General features: G+C 53.0%; 8 protein-coding genes across 8 annotated transcripts; 3 read left to right on the forward strand and 5 right to left on the reverse strand.

Annotated features, from left to right (window-relative positions):
• Window positions 1–245: 245 nt before the first annotated feature.
• Window positions 246–1,485, reverse strand: SEPMUDRAFT_148534 (NAD(P)-binding protein; the record flags this gene model as incomplete). The annotated part of the gene is made up of 4 exons (XM_016904979.1): window positions 246–600; window positions 809–967; window positions 1,039–1,356; window positions 1,449–1,485. Coding segments are annotated over 4 exons (865 nt in total), but the record flags the coding sequence as incomplete, so codon positions are not given.
• Window positions 1,486–1,523: 38 nt separating this feature from the next.
• Window positions 1,524–4,119, reverse strand: SEPMUDRAFT_148535 (DUF1900-domain-containing protein). Its single transcript, XM_016904980.1, has 3 exons — window positions 3,932–4,119; window positions 3,485–3,863; window positions 1,524–3,427 (listed from the first exon to the last, which is right to left on the reverse strand). Exons 1-3 carry the CDS (start codon window positions 3,963–3,965, stop codon window positions 1,999–2,001), a joined length of 1,842 nt encoding a protein of 613 aa, XP_016761274.1. The 5' UTR covers window positions 3,966–4,119; the 3' UTR covers window positions 1,524–1,998.
• A 1,234-nt stretch (window positions 4,120–5,353) lies between these two features.
• Window positions 5,354–7,550, forward strand: SEPMUDRAFT_43241 (glycoside hydrolase family 29 protein; the record flags this gene model as incomplete). The annotated part of the gene is made up of 3 exons (XM_016908889.1): window positions 5,354–5,975; window positions 6,026–6,591; window positions 6,750–7,550. 3 exons carry the CDS (start codon window positions 5,354–5,356, stop codon window positions 7,548–7,550), a joined length of 1,989 nt encoding a protein of 662 aa, XP_016761275.1.
• Window positions 7,551–7,955: 405 nt separating this feature from the next.
• SEPMUDRAFT_148537 (SE-domain-containing protein) lies at window positions 7,956–10,880 on the forward strand. The gene has a single exon (XM_016904981.1). It carries the CDS (start codon window positions 8,037–8,039, stop codon window positions 9,534–9,536), a length of 1,500 nt encoding a protein of 499 aa, XP_016761277.1. The 5' UTR covers window positions 7,956–8,036; the 3' UTR covers window positions 9,537–10,880.
• SEPMUDRAFT_63821 (Aldo_ket_red-domain-containing protein) lies at window positions 7,956–10,880 on the reverse strand. Its single transcript, XM_016909653.1, has one exon. It carries the CDS (start codon window positions 10,821–10,823, stop codon window positions 9,783–9,785), a length of 1,041 nt encoding a protein of 346 aa, XP_016761276.1. The 5' UTR covers window positions 10,824–10,880; the 3' UTR covers window positions 7,956–9,782.
• A 464-nt stretch (window positions 10,881–11,344) lies between these two features.
• Window positions 11,345–14,836, forward strand: SEPMUDRAFT_148539 (CTP synthase). The gene is made up of 3 exons (XM_016904982.1): window positions 11,345–11,452; window positions 11,514–11,546; window positions 11,601–14,836. Exons 1-3 carry the CDS (start codon window positions 11,419–11,421, stop codon window positions 13,340–13,342), a joined length of 1,809 nt encoding a protein of 602 aa, XP_016761278.1. The 5' UTR covers window positions 11,345–11,418; the 3' UTR covers window positions 13,343–14,836.
• Window positions 14,837–15,603: 767 nt separating this feature from the next.
• Window positions 15,604–17,754, reverse strand: SEPMUDRAFT_148540 (uncharacterized protein). The gene has a single exon (XM_016904983.1). The coding sequence runs from the start codon at window positions 17,300–17,302 to the stop codon at window positions 15,896–15,898; it is 1,407 nt and encodes a 468-aa protein (XP_016761279.1). The 5' UTR covers window positions 17,303–17,754; the 3' UTR covers window positions 15,604–15,895.
• A 1,071-nt stretch (window positions 17,755–18,825) lies between these two features.
• On the reverse strand, window positions 18,826–19,464 carry SEPMUDRAFT_116221 (uncharacterized protein; the record flags this gene model as incomplete). The annotated part of the gene is made up of 1 exon (XM_016901238.1): window positions 18,826–19,464. One exon carries the CDS (start codon window positions 19,462–19,464, stop codon window positions 18,826–18,828), a length of 639 nt encoding a protein of 212 aa, XP_016761280.1.
• Window positions 19,465–19,583: the final 119 nt, after the last annotated feature.

A 19,583-nucleotide genomic window follows, 5' to 3' on the forward strand; every position in this document is an offset into this window, starting at 1 on the left:
AGGGAAGGGGGGATGTCTTCCGGTGTTCTTCTTTTTTCTTTTTGCTTCTAGATGATGATATTGGGGCTGCAAATTGGACTGGGTTGGATTGGATTGAGAAGATATGGAAATGAGTCTTTTTTTTTCTCTTTCTTTCTTTTCTTTAGGGAGCAGTAGTATTGAAAAATAGTGATGGGAAAAGGGGGATTAAAAAAAGAAAATTCTTTTCATTGCAGTGTGCTGTGATGAGGTAAACAAACAAAACCATCATCATTCCCATCTCTGTACTGCTCCGTCATCACGACTCCTTACAGACTCATTAGCCAAATACTCTCCCGTCACTCCGCCTAGATGGTCTAATGCTAGACGAACAGGGATCCGAGCCCCTTCTTCCGCCGTTTTGGGTGGTCGTGTTCCGCGGCGAGACACTAGTCCACCCATGTCGGTATCGATCCAGCCGGGACAGCAACAATTGATCAGGACGTGCGAGTCGGGATATTCTGTGCGATGCTGGTGGGAGAGGATGCGTGTGGCGGCGCGGAGGAGGGCTTTGCTGACATTGTAGCTGCGTTGAGGTCCTCCGAAGCCCGCAGCGGATTCGGTGGAAGTTCGGACGGAATTCTGGAAGAAAATTAAAAAAATAAATCTACGCGTGAGTTTCGCGTGACGGGGGCCGCGGGGCGTGCTTCAAGTTTTGTGTTTGAGATGAACCGATGGTTGATGCCCGGCGGCTGAATCATAATAATAAAATCATGATGATGATCACGAGAAGGCGTGGTGTGCAGGGACATGGCTTGTAACAATTAACAAATTTTCCCGGAATGCTTACCTCGAAGTCCTGTGCGATCTGCTCGAGGTCTGCAATTGTGGCAGCAGAGCGGAAGCGGTTCTGGATCTCTTCGTTGTAGATGTTGATGTTCGAGGCGACCGAGGACAAGCTCACAATCCTGCCCGTGTTGCTCAGTTGCGGGAGAAAGGTTTGACACATCTGCCAGGCCGCCATCATCAGCATTCTGCACCCCTTGTTCTCTGTCTGAGAAGGGAGAACGAAGATCAAACCTCAATGGTGCCTCGAAAGTTGATATCGATCGTCTTCTTCGCATGCTCCAAATTGTACTGCTGTTCAAAATCGAGATTGACTCCCGCATTATTGACCAGCACCGATACTTCCGGCACATGTTTCTTCACTTCGGCACCAAACGCGCGGATGCTCTCGCTCTTCGAAATGTCGAGTTGGGCATACAGGACCTTCTGGTTGCCATGCTGCGTTTTCAGTGCGAGGTCCTCGCCCTTGCGAGATGTCGCGAGCAACTGGAGAGGCCCCACGTCCGGCCGTGCCAGAATGGTTTCGCAAATGGCGCGTCCAATGCCTCTGTTCTGCAGTGCATCATGATGTCAAAAGGAGTTAATTTGGGCCATCTTTGAAAGGAGTGTACATGTAAGTACTGCTCTCAGCGGGATGGACTCACAGCACCGGTCACGATGATGGCACGAGGATGAAGCATGTCGGCGTTGTGGGCAGATGTTGTTGCGGAGGGAGTCATGGTCGTCAAGTTTACTTTCTGGCTCTGTGGCTGCCGAAGTCAAAGCTCGACAAGTTCTAGCGACACGGCACATGTTCAGGTACGTCCCTGAGGTGTATATGTAATTGTGAAGAGGCCAAGCGCTATTTCTATGACGCTTGCATCGAACTACATGTACTTCGCGCGCGCACATTGAATCCGATGGTTCGTGATGCGTGTCTACCCTGCTACATGTACCTCTCTCTACATCTGTCGTCGCTCACAAGACGGCGCCAGCCAGTCATAATGTCCGCCCCTTCATTGATAAGTCGGGGATGATGTGGTATCGATGCGCAGCCTGAGTCTGTGTAATCCCCAATCTGCTTTTGAGCGCGCTTACTCTACCTGCCAGGTCCGCCGCTGAATGCGTCTTGATGACATCGGGACGTGCAGTCGCTCGAGATGGGCGCGGATCGTTAGTGACAGGCGCACAAGTTGGATCCAGTTGGTAAGCTTCCTATTCTCCCAACTTCAACTTGAGCTGCGCCATTTCAGACGTCAGTTGTTCAAGTTGCTTGCCTTGTGTGTGCAGCATAGTGCGAATTTCGTGGAGTACATCGCGCAGACCGCCAGCTGCAGCACTGGCAGATGGCCCAGCCTGGGACGACGCCGGCGCCGTGGAGGTCGGAGCGGTGGACTTGCTCTCCTCACGAAGCTCGGAGGCTGGTTTGACCGATGCTGCAGGCACACCTTCGCCTGTGTTGCTTGCAAGGCTCTTTGGTTCTGCCTTCGGCTGAGATGCTGGGGCTGAGGACGTTTTGCTCACTACAGAGGCTGGCTTGCTAGCCTCCGCTTGTCGTGCTGCTATGACTGAGGGTCTCTCCACTGGTTTCTGAATCTCTTCAAAAGAGCTATCGTCGCGGACATCGTCGACCTCCTCTTCTGCCTTGTCTGCGAACTTGTCCGCGAGAGTAGCCATGGACTGCTTGTTCTGGTTCACACTTGGAAGCTCTCGCGTCGCCGCTGGAGCAGGAGTTGGCTCGGCCTTCGGTTCTGGCTTGGGCTCGGGTTTTGGTACTGCCGCAGGAGCAGGAGGTGCAGGTGTCGTGGTAGTTGGCTTCGGTCGTTCCTCTGCTGCCACCATCTGAGGCTCATTGCCATCGAACAAATCTTCCATGTTGAGCTTGGGCGGAAGTGCGCTCTTGCCTTGGAACCACTCCTCGCTGGACATTGCTGGTTGCGTTCCGATAGTGGGTGGGTAGATGTCGTCCTGGAAGGTTTCTGATCGTCTCGGCACTACGAACGAGATTGGCTCAATGTATGCATCATCAACGGACTTGAAGGCGCGCATGATCTCGTTGTCGTGAGTGTTGACTCCCCGCTTCGGCATGAACGCGAGGCCTCGTTGCGCGTTGGATGACCTGTACTCTGACAAGAACTCGAACTTGTCGTTTTGGTATTCGAAGTAGCGAATGTTTCCATCTCCCTTACCAGCAAGGTAGAGGATTTGCGAGCCATCGTCCCAGAATGGCATGACGACGCCTGAGCCCGAGTCGAGCGGCACAAAGTCGCCAATGGGGGTCGTGGGGTTCCTGGTGTCCCAAAGACCAAGTTGCCGTTCGCTCATCTTTGAGAACCCAGTAGTGACAACTCTGTCGTGGTCTCCCATCCATTGCACCTTGCTGATCTTCGCTCCACTGTGCCCAGGCACTTCGTGTGCTGGTTTTTCTTGCCGCACATCCCAGAAACGCAGCTTCTTATCCCTCGAAGTAGTCACCAGCGTGCTGCCGTCAGCGCTCCATGATAACGACGTGAAGATATCATTGCCCTTTAAGGTGAGCTTCGCCTTTCCGTTTTCGAGATCCCAGATCTTGACAGTATAATCGCCAGAGGACGAAGCGAGGACGTTTTCGGCCGCTGGGTTGAATAGCACATGGCCCACCTTTCTGCGACATCATTAGTACATGCCCCTGGTGCGCAGCCTCAATGGCGTGGCCACCTACCGCGAGTGGCCGCTCAGCTTGCCGACCGGTTTCACGTCCTCGGGCTCCTCGGCATCGGTGCGTAGCTGGAAGTTCTCGGGTACCTGCCAGAGGAAGACCTTGCCGTCGTCGGAGGCAGAGGCGATGATCGAGTCGTCGAAGGGACTCCAGTCCGTGTCCAGCACAACCGCGGTGTGTCCACGAAAGAGCGGGATTTGGTCGGGCAGCTTGCCTCGCTCTTCCAGGGGAATCACAGCGAACGCGCCACCACCGCCAGCTTCCCAGTTCACGGCAATGTACTTGGGATTGGCCTTGATCAGATTGCTGTCCCAGGCATTCTTAGAGATGCGCAGGTTGTCATAGCATTGTTCGCGCTTGACGTTCTGACCGAAGACGTGCCCTGCGCATTGTGAGACGTGGCCTCAGTAAGACCCCAAGTGGTGGATGGAGCCATTGTTGCCAGCTTACGGTATTTCGAGGCACGAACAAATCTGCCACTCATCGCTGGAGATGTGCCAGAGCGGACGCGGAGGGTAAAGGTACAGTGGGTATGTTGTCAGCGATCAATGGGTGGTGTAACGTCTGCGGGGCGGCGAGGAGGAGGAGCGGAGCAGCGGAGGGTGAGTGCGTCAAGTCGAGTGTCGAGTAAGGTGGTGGTGGTGGTGGTGGTGGTGGTAGCGTGCTTTGGTAGCTGGTGTGCGTGCGTATGTGAGAGAACACCTCAGCTGCAGCGCCACACCCTCCTCTCACGTCCGCAGCGGCGCCGCCAAGCCCGCCCGCGTCAGGTCAATGTCGACCTCTCTCTCTCTCTCTCTCTTCGTGTTCCTCCTCCTCAGCCTCCTTTCTTCTCAGCCTCTCCTCCTCCTCCTCCTTTTTCGCCTTTTCCTTTTCCTCCTCCGCTGCACTGCTTGTCGTCCTGTGCTCTACTCCATGTCTACCCGGCATTGAATCCTCTCAGATATTGCCAGTCATACAGTCGTCCACGTGAGTAACGACAGCATCACTCCCGGGCACAGCCCTAAACGTTGATCGCCTGGTCGGCCAACGCCTGCAAGCCACCGGCCTGTAGACGACGGCATGGTGGTAAGTGGTGCTGCTACCTTCGTATCACACCTCGACTATCATTCCAACACATTGCTTCAAGGCGGGGCAAAGTATGGCGCGCGACATCATTCACCCGACGCATGGCATGGCTCTCTTTACACGGGCAAGGATAGGCAGACTGCATTAATCTAACCAAGCTTTGCGTCTGCCGGCAGAAGTGTTGCACTTCGCTGTCGATGCAGGTACAAGTATATCGCACGTGTAACCTTCACCCTGCCTCGGCCATTTGTGCATCTTTTCCTACTATGCGTGAAAATGGTGCGCTCCCTTTCCTGCCCACTAATCCTCGTGCCATGGGCACTTGCCCAAGGCGGCCTCGTCATCAATCCCAAGAGCGCAGACGAGAATGAAGCAGGGGCACATGCGGGCTCAGTGAAGATTGATCTGTCGGGACTGGTCAATAACCGGGCGTTCGCTGCATCACCAGGCGATGCGAATTTCGATGGCATTCACAGCGGCTATCCCGCAGAATATCTGCCCGACGCCAACTTCACTTACGCAGGTACGAGCTTTGACTTTCCGCAGTATCGCCAGAGCGGAGACGACAATGTGCTGGCTCAGGGCCAGGTCATCACGCCCCAGAAGGGAAGGTACTTCAGCATCCATATGCTCGCTGCTGCAGAGACCGCAATTGCCACAGGCGACATCATTACCACGTACAGTGACAATACTACGACTACTGCGCCGATTTTGGTGGATCCCTTTTGGGCTTGGCCATATCCTTATGGCGGAGACATCATCTTTCCATACTATTTGACCAATAGCAGTATCGACTACAACCGATCGATGATCTTTCAGACGATCAGCTGGGTGGATAGCACCAAAGAGATCGTCAGCATCCGACTACCAAATGTGACCGCTGGGTCAAGCAGCTCTCCTGGTGGCGCCGTCGAAACTACCAGATTGCACCTCTTCGCGATATCACTCGTCCCGGCCATGGGCTCGGACATCAGCTTAGACATCCAGCATGCTCGATCGACCAACATGTGGATGGAGGGCACAAACAAGACTCAGATCTATACCATCAAAGTGAACAACGTCGGTGACGAATGGATTCTTGCCAACAACAGCGTGAAAGTCACTGTGGAAGCATCCGGTGTGGAGACAGTTGTTCCTGGCGTTATCAATCGTTTACGACCAGGAGATCAGGCTGCTGTTCATGTCGGTGTTGTCAACAAGGAAGGAGTCGCGCCTGGATCCACGGGCGAAGCTACAGTTATCGTGACTGGGAATGGTGTGAACACGAGCTCCACCTTCAATGCGACGTTTGGCATCGCACCTTATGAGGCGACATATGAGTCCATATACTCACACGATAGCCCATCTTGGTTCAACGACGGGAAGTTCGGCATCTTCATTCACTGGGGCGTATATGCAGTCCCAGGATGGGGAAACGTAGGCGACAATGGTATCTTACTCCCTCTCACGACCTACACATACCATTCTGACAATCTATAGAACAGTATGCCGAATGGTATTGGTGGTACATGAACCAGGGACCAAACAACACCAAAGGAAACTTCTACGAGTACCACTTGGAAAAGTATGGTCCAGACGTTGTCTACGATGATTTCATTCAGAACTTCACCGCCGATGCGTACGATCCGAAGGAATGGGTGGATCTCTTTGCCGACGCGGGTGCGCAATACTTCGTACAAGTGAGCAAGCACCATGAAGGATACGCCATCTTTGACATTCCGGCCAATATTACTCAACGAACCAGTGTCGCACTACCACCACACAAGAATTTGTTGCAGATGCTGTTCGATGCAGCGGACGCACATCAGCCTCACTTGCACAAAGCTACATATTTCTCTACACCGGAATGGTTTCACCCAGATTATCAGAAGTACGGCTTCGGTGACTGGCCTGGGGGCAACGCCACAAACCCATATACTAATGAGACACTGCCATACACTGGCTATGTGCCAATCGATGATTACGTTGCCGACCTCATGGTCCCCGAGATGCAGATCCTGGCAGACATGGGCACCGAAATCATGTGGTGTGATATTGGAGGACCCGTAAGTAAAGAGACAGTTTGATGGCTTCCCCTTTCCTTGATACATCACTGGGCAGTTGCCCACCATGAAAAAAAATGGATAAAAGCTTCAAGACTGGTCCTGCGAGACACGACCGCATCTTGGGAGAAATATGCTGACCTTGGAACTATCATACTTAGAACATGACCGCAGAGTGGGCAGCCAAGTACTTCAACGACGCTGCTGCGAAAGGGAAACAAGTCTCCATCAATGCTCGTTGCGGTCTTCCAGGAGACTTCGATACGCCTGAATATGCCAAATACGAGGCCGTGCAGATGAGGAAGTGGGAGAGCAATCTAGGCATGGACCCGTTCTCCTATGGCTACAACCGAGCTACGCCACCTGAGGCATATATCACGCCGCAGGACATCGTCACCTCTCTGGTCGACATTGTGAGCAAGAACGGCAACTTTCTTCTCGACGTGGGACCAACCGCCAATGGCACTATCGTCCAAATCGAACAGGACAACCTTCGTGCTGCGGGAGCATGGATCAAGAGCCATGGAGAAGCTATCTTCAACACAACATACTGGTTTATCACGCCACAAGAAGGTGAAGCTGTACGCTTCACGCAGACTGATGAATCCTTTTATATTCTGACCCTCGATCCCCCCAACGCGACGCTGGTGCTCGACAGTCCCGTACCGTATGTACCAGGCGATGAAGTCACAGTTGTTGGTGGTAATATGAGTGGCACTGTCGTTCCATCGAAACTGCTTAGCAATGGAAGTCTGGAATTGACGATCAGTGAGCAAGTCAGAGCAGCAGACCAGTACAGTTGGGTCTTCATGATCGCGAAGGATGTTCTTGACGGGACCACATATGGCAACGATTCGACGAAGCCAGCGCAAAAGATGTCCAATAGTGCGAGTCGTGATGCATCGGTCATGGTGTATGGGACTGCGCTCGTGCTGCTGGCTACTCTCTTTGGCATGTTGTAGACTGGGGCCGGGCGTGGGTGGAGTGGTGTTCTGCGGTTCATTTACCATTGTAATAGATGTTGGGAGAGATAGTTGGTGCGAGAGATGTATATCATCATATAGCGCATCGAAGTGAAGTGAATGGAACTGTATGCCATCTATCCGCTGTGAGGACTATGTCACGTACCGATGTCTGCTTGCGGTCTTCGTACCTTCTACGTACATGTAGTATCGTGCAACGCACGTGATGAGCGCGAGAAGCGATGTTAGCGCCGATCGTCGGGACAGAAGCCGACTGACAAAGGGTCCGATCTACAAGGGTCTAGTCCACTCACGCCATGGCCCGACCTGCCTCTGCCCTGCCTGCCTGACAAAAGTCGTTCGATATATTCGCCAAATTCATAGTTTCATACCACCGCCACTACTGGTTACGAGTCACGACCCCGACGCGTGTGCTACACACATACACACACTCTCACTCAATCCACCTACGAAACGTTGCCTAGCATGAATCTCCCCTCGTCGCTGACACCAGCACGGCCCGCGCTGGCGCATCGAGCCGAAGAAAACAGAATAATGCACCACGAGGCCGACGTGGTCATCATCGGCGCAGGCATCTTCGGCTGCGCTGTTGCATGTGCGCTTGGAAACCAAGGCCGAAGTGTGATATTGCTGGAAAGGTCGCTGAAGGAGCCGGATCGCATTGTGGGAGAATTGCTGCAGCCAGGGGGCGTGCAGGCATTGGAGACGCTGGGTCTCAGAGATTGCCTGGAAGGCATTGATGCGATCAAGGTCTATGGCTATGATGTGATCTACTATGGCGAGGAAGTGCGGATCGCATACCCATACAATGCAAGAGATGTGGCAGAAGTGGACGAGAAAACGAGCTTGACAGATGAATATCGAGGGACGAAGAGAAAGCGACCAGAAGGGCGATCGTTCCACCATGGGCGCTTCATCGCGAAACTGCGCGCCAAGGCCATGTCGAACGCGAACGTCACGGTAGTCGAGGCGACAGCAACGGACCTGATCAGAGGCGAGTACACGGGACATATCCTTGGTGTGGAGGCGACACGGAACGGTCAGGCGGATTCATACTTTGGCAATCTCACCATCGTGGCAGATGGGTATGCGAGCAAGTTCAGGAAGGAATTTCGAGAAGACACACCTGTAGCCAAGTCGAAGTTCTGGGGTCTCGAACTTATCGACGCGGACCTTCCCATGCCCAACCACGGCCATGTGATACTTGGAGATGACGCGCCTGTGCTGCTTTACCAGATTGGCACGCATGAGACACGAGCATTGATTGATATACCTGAGAATCTTTCCTCTGCCAGCATCAAGGAAGGCGGCGTCAAAGCACATCTCAAAAATGTCGTCCTTCCCTCTCTCCCCAAGCGAGTGCAGCCTTCATTCAAAGCCGCGATTGAGAAAGACCGGCTGCGATCAATGCCCAATTCCTGGTTACCACCCACTATCAACAAAACACCCGGACTACTCATTCTCGGCGACGCGATGAACATGCGACATCCCTTGACCGGGGGAGGAATGACGGTAGCCTTCAACGACGTCGTCCTACTCTCCGAACTCCTATCACCCGACATTGTACCCGATCTAGACGATAGCAAGCTTGTCCTCCAACAAATGCGCACCTTCCACTGGCGACGGAAAGGTCTGACGAGCGTCATCAACATCCTCGCGCAAGCACTATACTCCCTCTTCGCCGCGAACGATTCGCAATTAAAAGCGCTACAGATGGGCTGCTTTCACTACTTCAAACTCGGCGGAAATTGCATCGATGGCCCCGTCGGACTCCTCGCGGGAATCATCCGACAACCGTTTGTCTTGTTCTACCACTTTTTCGCCGTGGCTGTGTACTCGATCTGGATCTACATTTCTCGTGGAAACCCTGTGCTCGTTCCCCTTCGTGCGCTCGCCAGTGTGGGGGTGTTTTGGAAGGCGTGTATCGTCATCTTTCCTTATATCTTTAGCGAGTTGAGGACTTGATGATGATGAAGATGAAGATGAAGAGACAGGGGAGAAGAAGGGAGAAGAAGATGAAGAAGGAGGATAATGATGATAAGAAGATGAAGGGCCTTTTCTTGGGAACGAGCATCAAGACGTCAACAAGGCAGACCTTTTATTCTGTAGATAATTCATTTTATTAATCATACTTAATACCATGATGAACTTCAAGGAACAAGAAAGACCCTGCCTGGCAACAACAACGATAACATCCCCCAGCCTTCCTGTCTACAAATCCTTCTTGTGCTCATCAAACCATTTGGCTCGCTTGTGTTTGCCATCAAAATCTTCCAGTCCTTCATACAACGGCACATCCCAGCTCTTGGCGGGATTGTTATAGCGGTGATGATACGCACCCAAATCAGCGAGTTTCTTGAGATCCCGTTTCTTCAAAACACAACGCGTGGCATTGAAGTTGCTCTCGATATGGTCCTTCTTGACAGACTTGGGTATGACGGACGTTCCTCGAAAGATGCCGAATTGCAATGCCACCTGTGCAGGCGTACAACCACGCTTCGCAGCGATTTTATTGACAGTTGTGCTCTTCAGGAGCGGCTCGGGTTTGTCTCCTTCTTTGTAGGTCGGGTTGGTTCCTCCTAGTGGGGAGTAAGCAGTGACGTGTATGCCACGCTTGGAGTGCCAGTCGAGAAACTCTGTTTGCTGGAGATAGGGATGGACCTCAAATTGGTGGACTTGGGGTGGAGTGGAGGTATTGTTGAGCAGATCCTCGAGCTGTGCAGGAGAGAAGTTGGAGACTCCGATATGGCGAGTTTTGCCAGCTTTGAGCTGCTCCGACATGGCTTCCCACGTTTTCAAATAGTATATCTGGTTCTTACCGCCGGCTCCAGAGGAAACGGGCCAATGCATGTGATACAGGTCCAGATAGTCGAGGCCGAGCTTCGTCAGCGATACATCGAGGGCTTCTTTGACGGCTTCCGGTGCATGATGATCATTCCATAGTTTCGAAGTGATCCACAGGTTTTCACGTTTGAGGCCCACTTTCTGGAGACCGTCTGCAATGCCTTTGCCTACTTCTTCCTCGTTGCCATAGATTGCCGCGCAGTCGATGTGGCGATACCCGACTTGGATAGCCCATGATACTGCCTCGCTGGTGTTCTTCTCCTTGAGGTTCCAGGTGCCAAAGCCAAGAAGTGGGATCGCGTCCAAAGTCAATGGCTCGACTCGGTCGCTAGACGGAGCCAGAGGAACTTGGTGCTCTTGCGCAGCGGCTATGGCTGCCAATGGCAGCACGAGTGTGGTGTACCGCATCTCGAATTGGTAGAATCACTGCGAGGGAGAGTAGGTAAGTAGCGAAGTCGATGTGAGAAGAGGAGGAGAGTAGATGTACTCCTCATCAGCCTCGAGAGTACGTGTACCCGTTTGTACCTGTAGCTCCAACAAGGTTGATGATGCAATCACCTGGAGGTCATCGTGCATGTGTGCACTGCGCAGCGAGCCGAGTGTTCATATTATTAAGAGTTGTGTCTGCCCAGATAATTCACTTCTCTGATGCATCTTCCAACGACTTCCAGATGGATGCTCGAGACTTTCACATGCGCCTTGGCACGGCAAGTGAATACAAAACGCCCTCTGCCCCCTGAGTCCCAGTGGCATTTTGGCATTGGCATTGGCGTTGGCGTGAACGATCTGAAGATGGCAGGTCCCAGGTGAAGGTGAGCTGCCCGCGCTGACGTAAGGCACAAGGGAGCACCCGACCCCGCGAAACGCGAAACGCGTAAAAGTTTTGAACCATGGAAATCTTTGTCCACCAGCGCCCGCTAGCTAAGTTCCTTTCCTTTCCTTTCTTCCCGCTTCAACAACAGGAGATAGGCCACCACCAGGTGTAAAATCCGACAACGACAACATGGCCGGCATGAAGTACGTTCTCGTTTCTGGAGGTAAGTCATGCCAGTTCGCCATTGGCTGGCAGCGCATGTCGCTTGGTGCTAACTTCCGCAGGTGTCATAAGCGGCGTTGGGAAGGGCATAATTGGTATGAACTGGTTGCGTGGATGAGTCCGGGTTGACAAAGGCTTACACGATGAAGCCTCTTCGGCGGCGCTGCTGCTTCAGACTATGGGTCTGAAGGTGTCTAGCATCAAGATTGATCCGTACATCAACGTGGATGCTGGATTGATGAACCCGCGCGAACACGGCGAGGTCTACGTGCTGGACGATGGCGGGGAGGTCGACCTCGATCTCGGAAACTACGAGCGATACCTGAACATCACCCTCGCGCGCCAAAACAACATCACTCTCGGCAAGATCTACAAGAACGTGATTGAGAAGGAGCGGAATGGCGAGTACCTGGGCAAGACGGTGCAGGTGGTGCCACATGTGACTGGAGAAATTGAGCAATGGATTGAGCGCGTTGCCAAAGTCTCGGTCGACGGGACTGGCGAAGAGCCAGATGTATGCATCATCGAGCTTGGAGGGACCGTGGGCGATATCGAGAGCATGGCTTTTGTGGAGGCACTGTGCGAGCTCCGAAGAAAAGCAGGCCGCGACAACTTCATGCAAATCCACGTCTCGTACGTGCCAGTCATTCACGGCGAGCAGAAGACGAAGCCCACACAGATGGCCATCAAGGCCGTTCGATCAGCAGGTCTGATTCCCGATTTGATTGCGTGCCGCTGCGAAAAGCCATTGGACCCAAACGCTATCGACAAGATTGCACGATTCTGTCAAGTCGAGAACCAAAATGTCTTGGCTGTCAGGGACATGCCATCGACGTACCAGGTGCCCATTCTGCTACACGAGCAGAATCTGGTGCAGATGATGACCTCTGCTCTCCGACTGGATGTCCTTTCTCTCCCTCCCGCCCTGGTCAAAAAGGGCGAACAGATCTGGAGCACCTGGCGGACTCTCGCTCTTGGTCTCGACCAAGTCCACGAAGTGCTCGAGATCGTCTTGGTGGGCAAATATCTTGAGCAGCCAGATGCTTACTGCTCGGTGATCAAGTCTCTGGAGCACGCTGCCATGTACTGTCGGAAGAAGCTGCGGGTCAAGAATGTTGACGCAGAGCACCTGGAGAAGCAAACTAACAAGAGCGACTCGGCGGCGTACCACAAGGCCTGGCACGACGTGTGTACAGCCTCTGGAATCCTCATTCCAGGTGGCTTCGGTAGTAGAGGGACAGAAGGCATGATTGCTGCGGCCACGTGGGCACGCGAAAACAAAATTCCCTATTTCGGCGTGTGTCTTGGCATGCAGATTGCAGTGATCGAGTTCGCGAGATCTGTCTGTGGCGTCACATTGCCACAAGCCACCTCGTCCGAGTTTGACGGCAACGATTCTGACCGAGTTATCATTGACATGCCCGAACACAATCCTGGACAGATGGGCGCAACGATGCGTCTTGGTATCAAACCAACATACTGGCAGCCAGACTCGGAGTGGAGCAAGCTGCGTGCGCTCTATGGCCTCAAGAACGAAAGTATCCTTGAGCGCCACCGTCATCGATACGAAGTCAACCCAGACTACATTTCCCGATTGGAGCAGAATGGCCTCACATTCATCGGCAAGGACGAGACTGGGGTGCGCATGGAGGTCATCGAGCTCAAGGACCATCCTTACTACGTGGGCGTACAGTTCCATCCAGAGTATCTGAGCCGTGTGCTCAGTCCATCAAAGCCATATCTCGGCTTCATCGCTGCCAGCGCCAAAATGTTGGACCAGATCACGCGCACGGGCAGTCCATCAGAAGGCATACCACCAATATCAGGAATGCTTGAGGAGACGAGCATCAACACTCCCACGAAGAGCTCTCCCAACGGCACTGGCAAATGAGTCGCTGCAATCCTTGTCTCGGGCATATGAACAGGAAAGAGGGGCCCCAGAGCAATAACCAACATCGGGCGACGGCGTTTCATGGATTGGTCACAAGAGTTTGGACATGCTGATGGTGATAGATTGATGATACTCAAAGCGTGGCGTACAGGATATAGCCAAGCATATCCGCACAGTACATATATGGACGGATAAGCCGGATAAACCAGGGCTTATATGAATGATGAAGTCGACAATACTGGTGTGATCCCAGTTTTCGCTGTCTCTACATACTCCTGGCCAGTGGCGGCATGATCATGCTGACTTCCCAGCTCGCACTCAAAGCTTCAGGCAGGGGTCACGGCAGATCCATTCCACTGCTTTGACTGCTCCAGGGCCCACGACGTGGAACAATACGATGCCGGGCATGGGAGGTTGCTGATTCATTCTTCTTCAGGCTGACACGCATGACTTGGCAACAACCAAACCCTCGCTGAACGGAGCTGACGGGAATGATTATCAATGATATGTCCTGGAAAACCTTATTGCCCTAGTAGTTGAGTGGGGACCTGATCTGCAACGTCTCGGACGACCTTTACCTCCTAGTTACTGCTGGGATCCAGAGGAGCTTGGCTTCAATTTCATGCCTCCCCCTGGTGATGACGGAATCGTGATTACGGCGCAGGCCTGCGTTTTGTCTCGCGGCCTCGCACATCCATACATGTACCTTTTATGTGTTATCCAACGCTACCTACCTAAGGTACCTACGAAAAGACTTTCCAACAACATACAGATGGTTACATGAAGGGATCTTCCTTGAAACAAACTGATATACATCCCGCGCGAGTTGTTACTATGTACTCTCATCATCCGAACCGATCACAAACTACCGTATGTATTACATTAGGTACAGTAGGTAGCTTGGAAGAAATTTTTCTTAGCAGTCGTGTCAACGCACTCGACTCGCTGCAACCAAAACCTTGGCATCACAGCCCCGATTCTCTCCATATCCATGCAAAACATTATCTCTACCTGGCTCCACTCTCTGCTCTTCTCCAATTTTTTTTTGTTTTTTTCTTTTTTTTCTGGTTTGTTTATTAGCTGCCCGCTCTCCAAATTGTAACGTCCGTCCGGGGCACTTTTGTAAGAAGTTTGCCAAGCAAGAACCACCGAGGCACCCCCGACCCCTTCACAGTGCCTAGGTAGGTAAACGATGCTATAGGCCGCAGCTCTCCTTTATTCTTCGACCTGGACTTTGGGTTTGTAAACAGGCGAAGCGAGAGGAGGGTTCAGAGCTCGAGATGTTGTATACTCTGTACACTTACTAGTTCAAAAGGTACTATATACTAGACAGGCTCTGCTGCTGATTACGTCGGTAGGAGGTACCTTTAATAGCGAAGCTATATCTATCCGCTAAGAGAAAGTATAAATACTAAATCATTCGATAACAATTCTCTTGCCTTATCGTTTACAACGTATAAGCGTTGTACGGTTATAGTGTAGATTTAGTTAGGAGGAGGTATATATCGGTAGGTAGGTTATGTAGGTAGAGAGAAAGAGTGTGTGTATGTATATATATACATATATACATATATACATGTATATACAAAACTTGCCTAAGTCCTAACTCCCAAGGTAAAACTCAGTTCACTATCCGACCCGACCGACCCGACTTCTCCTTCGAAAACACACCTCAGGTAAGTACAGGTACATATATATAAAAAATCCAATAACCAAACCCCCTGTTCCTTGCCCCCCCAAAAAAATGGATTTCTCGTTGAGTTTCTACCTACGTTACATATACATGTAGGAGGCTAGGACCGCTAGGTACATGTAGCAGGCTATCTATCTATAGAGCAACAATAAACAAACATGCCTGCGGTCTGTCTAGGCACTAATAAGAGACTTTATCTAAAAGCCGAACATGTGCGATTGAATTTTCTGCTTGAAGGAAAAGCTTACTGCTTTTACTGCTTACTGTTTAGTGTTTACCTACCTTGGTACATGTATGAGATAGATGTGCGTTCGGCAGTTTGTGATGAGGAGGATGGATGGATGGATGGATGGATGGATGGATGGATGGATGGATGGATGGATGGATGGATGGATGATGATGATGATGGACTTCCGATATCCGATATCCGAATCGTCACGGGAAGATGAGATTGCCCTACCACGAGCATGTGATGACGGGAGGTACATGTAATTGTGGTTCAAGAGATTGTTGGCCAGCCGACCGACGGATTCTGTGTAACGGGCATATCAGATAGCATTATCGTTCAGTGAATTAAGGTACCTAATACAGGTACTAGGTAAGGTAGGTACTGTATAGTATAGTAGCCTGCTTCAATTATGCCCCGTACACAACACGCACACGCACACACACACATCGCACATACATCGCACATACATACACACATACATATATAGTGATATCAGACCAAGAGGCGGTGCTGACCTGTTCACTCGATCGCCTCTCGCATCATCATCGTCATCATCGTCAAAGTCTGAGTTGGGTCGGAGTTCTGCCGTACTCTACTAGTCTCTTTCTCTCCCAATGATTTTTTTTTCTTTTCAATCCCTTCTTCTCTTCTTCCCTTTCTTGCTGGAAGACTTTGCCTTGGGACTCGTGCTTCCCGAACCGCTCTCCGAGTCATCGCTGCCTTCTTCGTCCGATGATGCCGAGTGGTCGTGGGACTTGTTCGTCTTCGCCTTCCCCTTGCGCGCCTCCGATCCCTTCTTCACGCCGACATTCAAGCCCTGTCGACGCAGCGCCTTGAGCAATGAACTGCTGGCTCGCATGCCGGGAAAGTCCTTTGCGGTATACACACTAAAGACTTCGGAGACCACGCTTCCATGGGTCGTGACGCATGTCATGTTGGTACCATCGACGCGAATGAGCTTGAATTTGAGTCTATATCTGCCCGGAGATCTACAGCTCAGATCGGGGAAGACGAAGAAGGTGCCCGCAATGCCGTTTTCATCCTTGGCTTGATATGGCGAGGCTACCAGGGTTCCCATGAGACGGCGTGTGGAGGGCATGTCGGGCACAGCGGGTGCTTGCTCCGTCTCGTCATCGCCGCCATCAGAATTGATCAGAGTACAGTGTAGTGCAAGCATGCCATTGAGATCCTGCTCTGGTAAGCCATTGCGGTCTGTAATCTTCATCTCGAGGATCGGAGGAGGATCTATGACTCGGCGATCGCGCTCGCCAAATCCACATGCACGAGCTGCTGCGGGCTGTTGTCGTATCGTGAGGTTGTAGTTGTGTGGAGGAGGTTGGGGTTTCGGCTTCGGCTTCGGAGCAGATACTGTCTGGCTTGCAGGAGCTATAGGCGGTCGCGGCGATGCTTGTGACTGGGGATAGCTTCTCGGAGAGGAATACACACTCATCGAGGGACTGTAGTGATGGGATGCATTGTACTCGGAACTAGCCGCCGTCTGACCACATGCATCCTGCTGATACTGATACTGCACTGCTTGTTGTTGTGGTTGTTGTTGTTGTGGATATGGATGCCGATGCTGCACAGGCGCTTGCTCCAGGCGATTGTGGGACATGTGCGGTAACCGTTGGGGCGGCGTGCGGAGCTCCGAAGGCGAGTTGCTATAGACACTTGCGGGCGCCTGATACGTTGGCCGGCCTGGATTGACTGCCACCGGCTGCTGAGATCGTGGAGGAGATGGCGGGCTAGTCAACAGCTGCGACACTGGTATCGATCGTGAGGGCGCTCTTCCGGGAGATAGAGAAGTGTGATGAGGTACCTGCATCGGCGGGAGCTGTACGGGGTGACCACTGGCATCGAATCCAGATCGTGTTGGCGGCATGGCATGAATGGGAGGCAACTGCGGACCAGATGATCGCAGCTGCTCTGGTCGTTCATAATAGTGTTGTGGTGGAGGGAATGCCGAGGCGCGCTGCATGTGTGCCATTGCTCTCGGATCGTCGTAAGGTGGTGGCTGCACGGGTGTTGGTCGAGACATCGAGTGTTCGTGCCAAGCCTGTCGTTCAAAGCGTTTGCAAGTGCGAAGGGCAACTCGCTCGCAGTGGTGGCGATATATAGTGTCAATGGCGGCAATGATAATGATCAGAACGAGAGAACTGTATTGTGCTCAGATGATGTGAGGATCTGCCCCCTCAGCAGCAGGCGTGTGGGCTCATATGCAACAGATTTAGTTGTGCGTGCGTGCGTGCGTGCGGGCGTGCGTGCGTGCAGTATGCAAGCCCAAATGTCCTGGGCGCCGGAGTATTGTATTTGAGATGAGACGATGGCTCGTTGTGGTCGCGTAGTGAGACCAATTGGCAATGCTCGTCCGCCGCCCGGCCAGAATGCTGTGTGAGATGGGGCAGCCGAAGATCATGCGTGCAGCTGGGACGATAACGGGGCTTCTTCGAATTGACCGATTTCTGCTGGAGGAGGAAAGGGACGGTCAAGGAGGAGGAGATGCAGGTGGAGGACGAGGACGAGGACGTGGAGGAGGAGGACGTGTGTTGCTGTAGCACATCACTGCAGCGGTGCTGAGCACAAAGTCTCGCACAGAACGGCCGGTATAATGAGAGCACAGGGATGCTGCATTTTTGCTGAATGGCCTCCGCAACTGCACACACGGCGAGACGCTAAGGCACGCAGTCCCGGATCGAGATACCCTGGTTTCGAGCGCAATGCACCTGGACGAAGGCGTCAGAATCATGCGACGAAGTAGACGGCTATCTGGTAGCGAAGGGACCAGGGTGGTAGACCGCCGCTGGTTCTCGCAGCCAGACATGTATAGATGTACGTATGTATGTACCTTATGTATGTATAGGTATGTATGGATGTATGGATGTATGGATGTATGGATGTATGGATGTCTGGATGGATGTGCGTCAAATGCCCTTGGTGCCCTCGTCCGTGGCATCCTCCGTGCGCCAGCCCACCCATCAAGCCCGCCAGCCTGCCAGCATTGCGTCGACCGCCCCCGAGCACAGGAGCAAGCAGCAGAGAGCGGTGGTGGGCCGATGGATGGCCGACCTGACATGGAGTGGACGGTGGGTTACGGTGTGTCTGTGTGGGTGTGTGTGTGTCTCTCTCTCTCTCTCTGTGTGTGTGTCTGTGTGTGTGCACTGTGCAAGCAATGTATGTAGGACGCCGACACTACGACATGTCTGGGCGAATACCTACCACCCGAGCAGTGCCACTGAAAAAGTGGACTGGCGCTGCCAGGGTCGATGGCAGCGCTTGCGACAATACCAGGTTATCGGACTGCCAGCTCGTTGTGACGAGCCCGTGGGCAGATGCATGTGCGCTACCAAATCTTAAAGCAGTCGTTGTCCTACCTCGTGAAGGCACAGTCGTGACGTGAACCACATGAGCCCCCGAGATGAGACTGCATGGCCGCTGCGAAAGGTGCACATACCGTACATACCTGTAGGCTGTATGCAGATTGCAGAGGCGACCAGTGCCGTTGCCTTGCCCTGCCCTGCCCTGCCCTACCCTGCTCTGCCCTGCCCTGCCCTGCCGCGAGCGCTACTGGCTACTGGTCCAATGGCCTCCCATCGTCACTAGTACTGGTCCTACTAGGAGGTGGTCGGTGCCAAGGGTCTTGTCGCGCGTTACATCAGCACATGCCGCTTTTCTGCAGTAAGGAGCTGGCTCCTGCGACCTCTCGGGGTCCGAGCTGGGTGCTGGTGCTGGTGCTGGTGCTGGTGCTGGTGAGCCTGGTGCTGGTGAGCCTGGTGCTGGTGCTGGTGCTGGTGCTAGTGCTGGTGCGGGCGCGGGCAGTGGGTATGGCATGGCCTGGTAGGTATGCGATGGTATGGGTGGCTGTGACGGCTGTGCAGCCTGTGCTGACGCTGCGACCGTTCCTATTTGAGTGTGTGACACGTCAAACCGATTTCCATGAGCCCGTCCACCCGCCACCGCCCTGTAGGACATCTTGTTCGCTCCCATTCCGTCGTCGGTGATGCTGCGGAGGCCGGAGAGGTGGGAGCTGCAGATGGAACGACCCGGGGCTGCTGGACATGCACACGCAGCAGCGGGCAAGAAACGTGTGGAGCATCGTTCTAAAACTACCGCATTTGCCACGACACTCTGCTGGTTGCTGGTGTCGCTACCTACGCGATGTGGAGTGGACGCTGCCGCTGCTGCTGCAGTAATCAGAAGCATTGTTCTCAATTGACTGTCAAGTCGGGCGAGTCTCACACACTCCGCACCAGATTCGCTGTCCACTCGGATCCTTGTCAGCGCTGTGACGGACATCCAAAACGTGCAGCAGAATCCATGTC

This window comes from Sphaerulina musiva (genome assembly GCF_000320565.1).
Source record: "Sphaerulina musiva SO2202 unplaced genomic scaffold SEPMUscaffold_4, whole genome shotgun sequence".
Taxonomy (NCBI): domain Eukaryota; kingdom Fungi; phylum Ascomycota; class Dothideomycetes; order Mycosphaerellales; family Mycosphaerellaceae; genus Sphaerulina; species Sphaerulina musiva.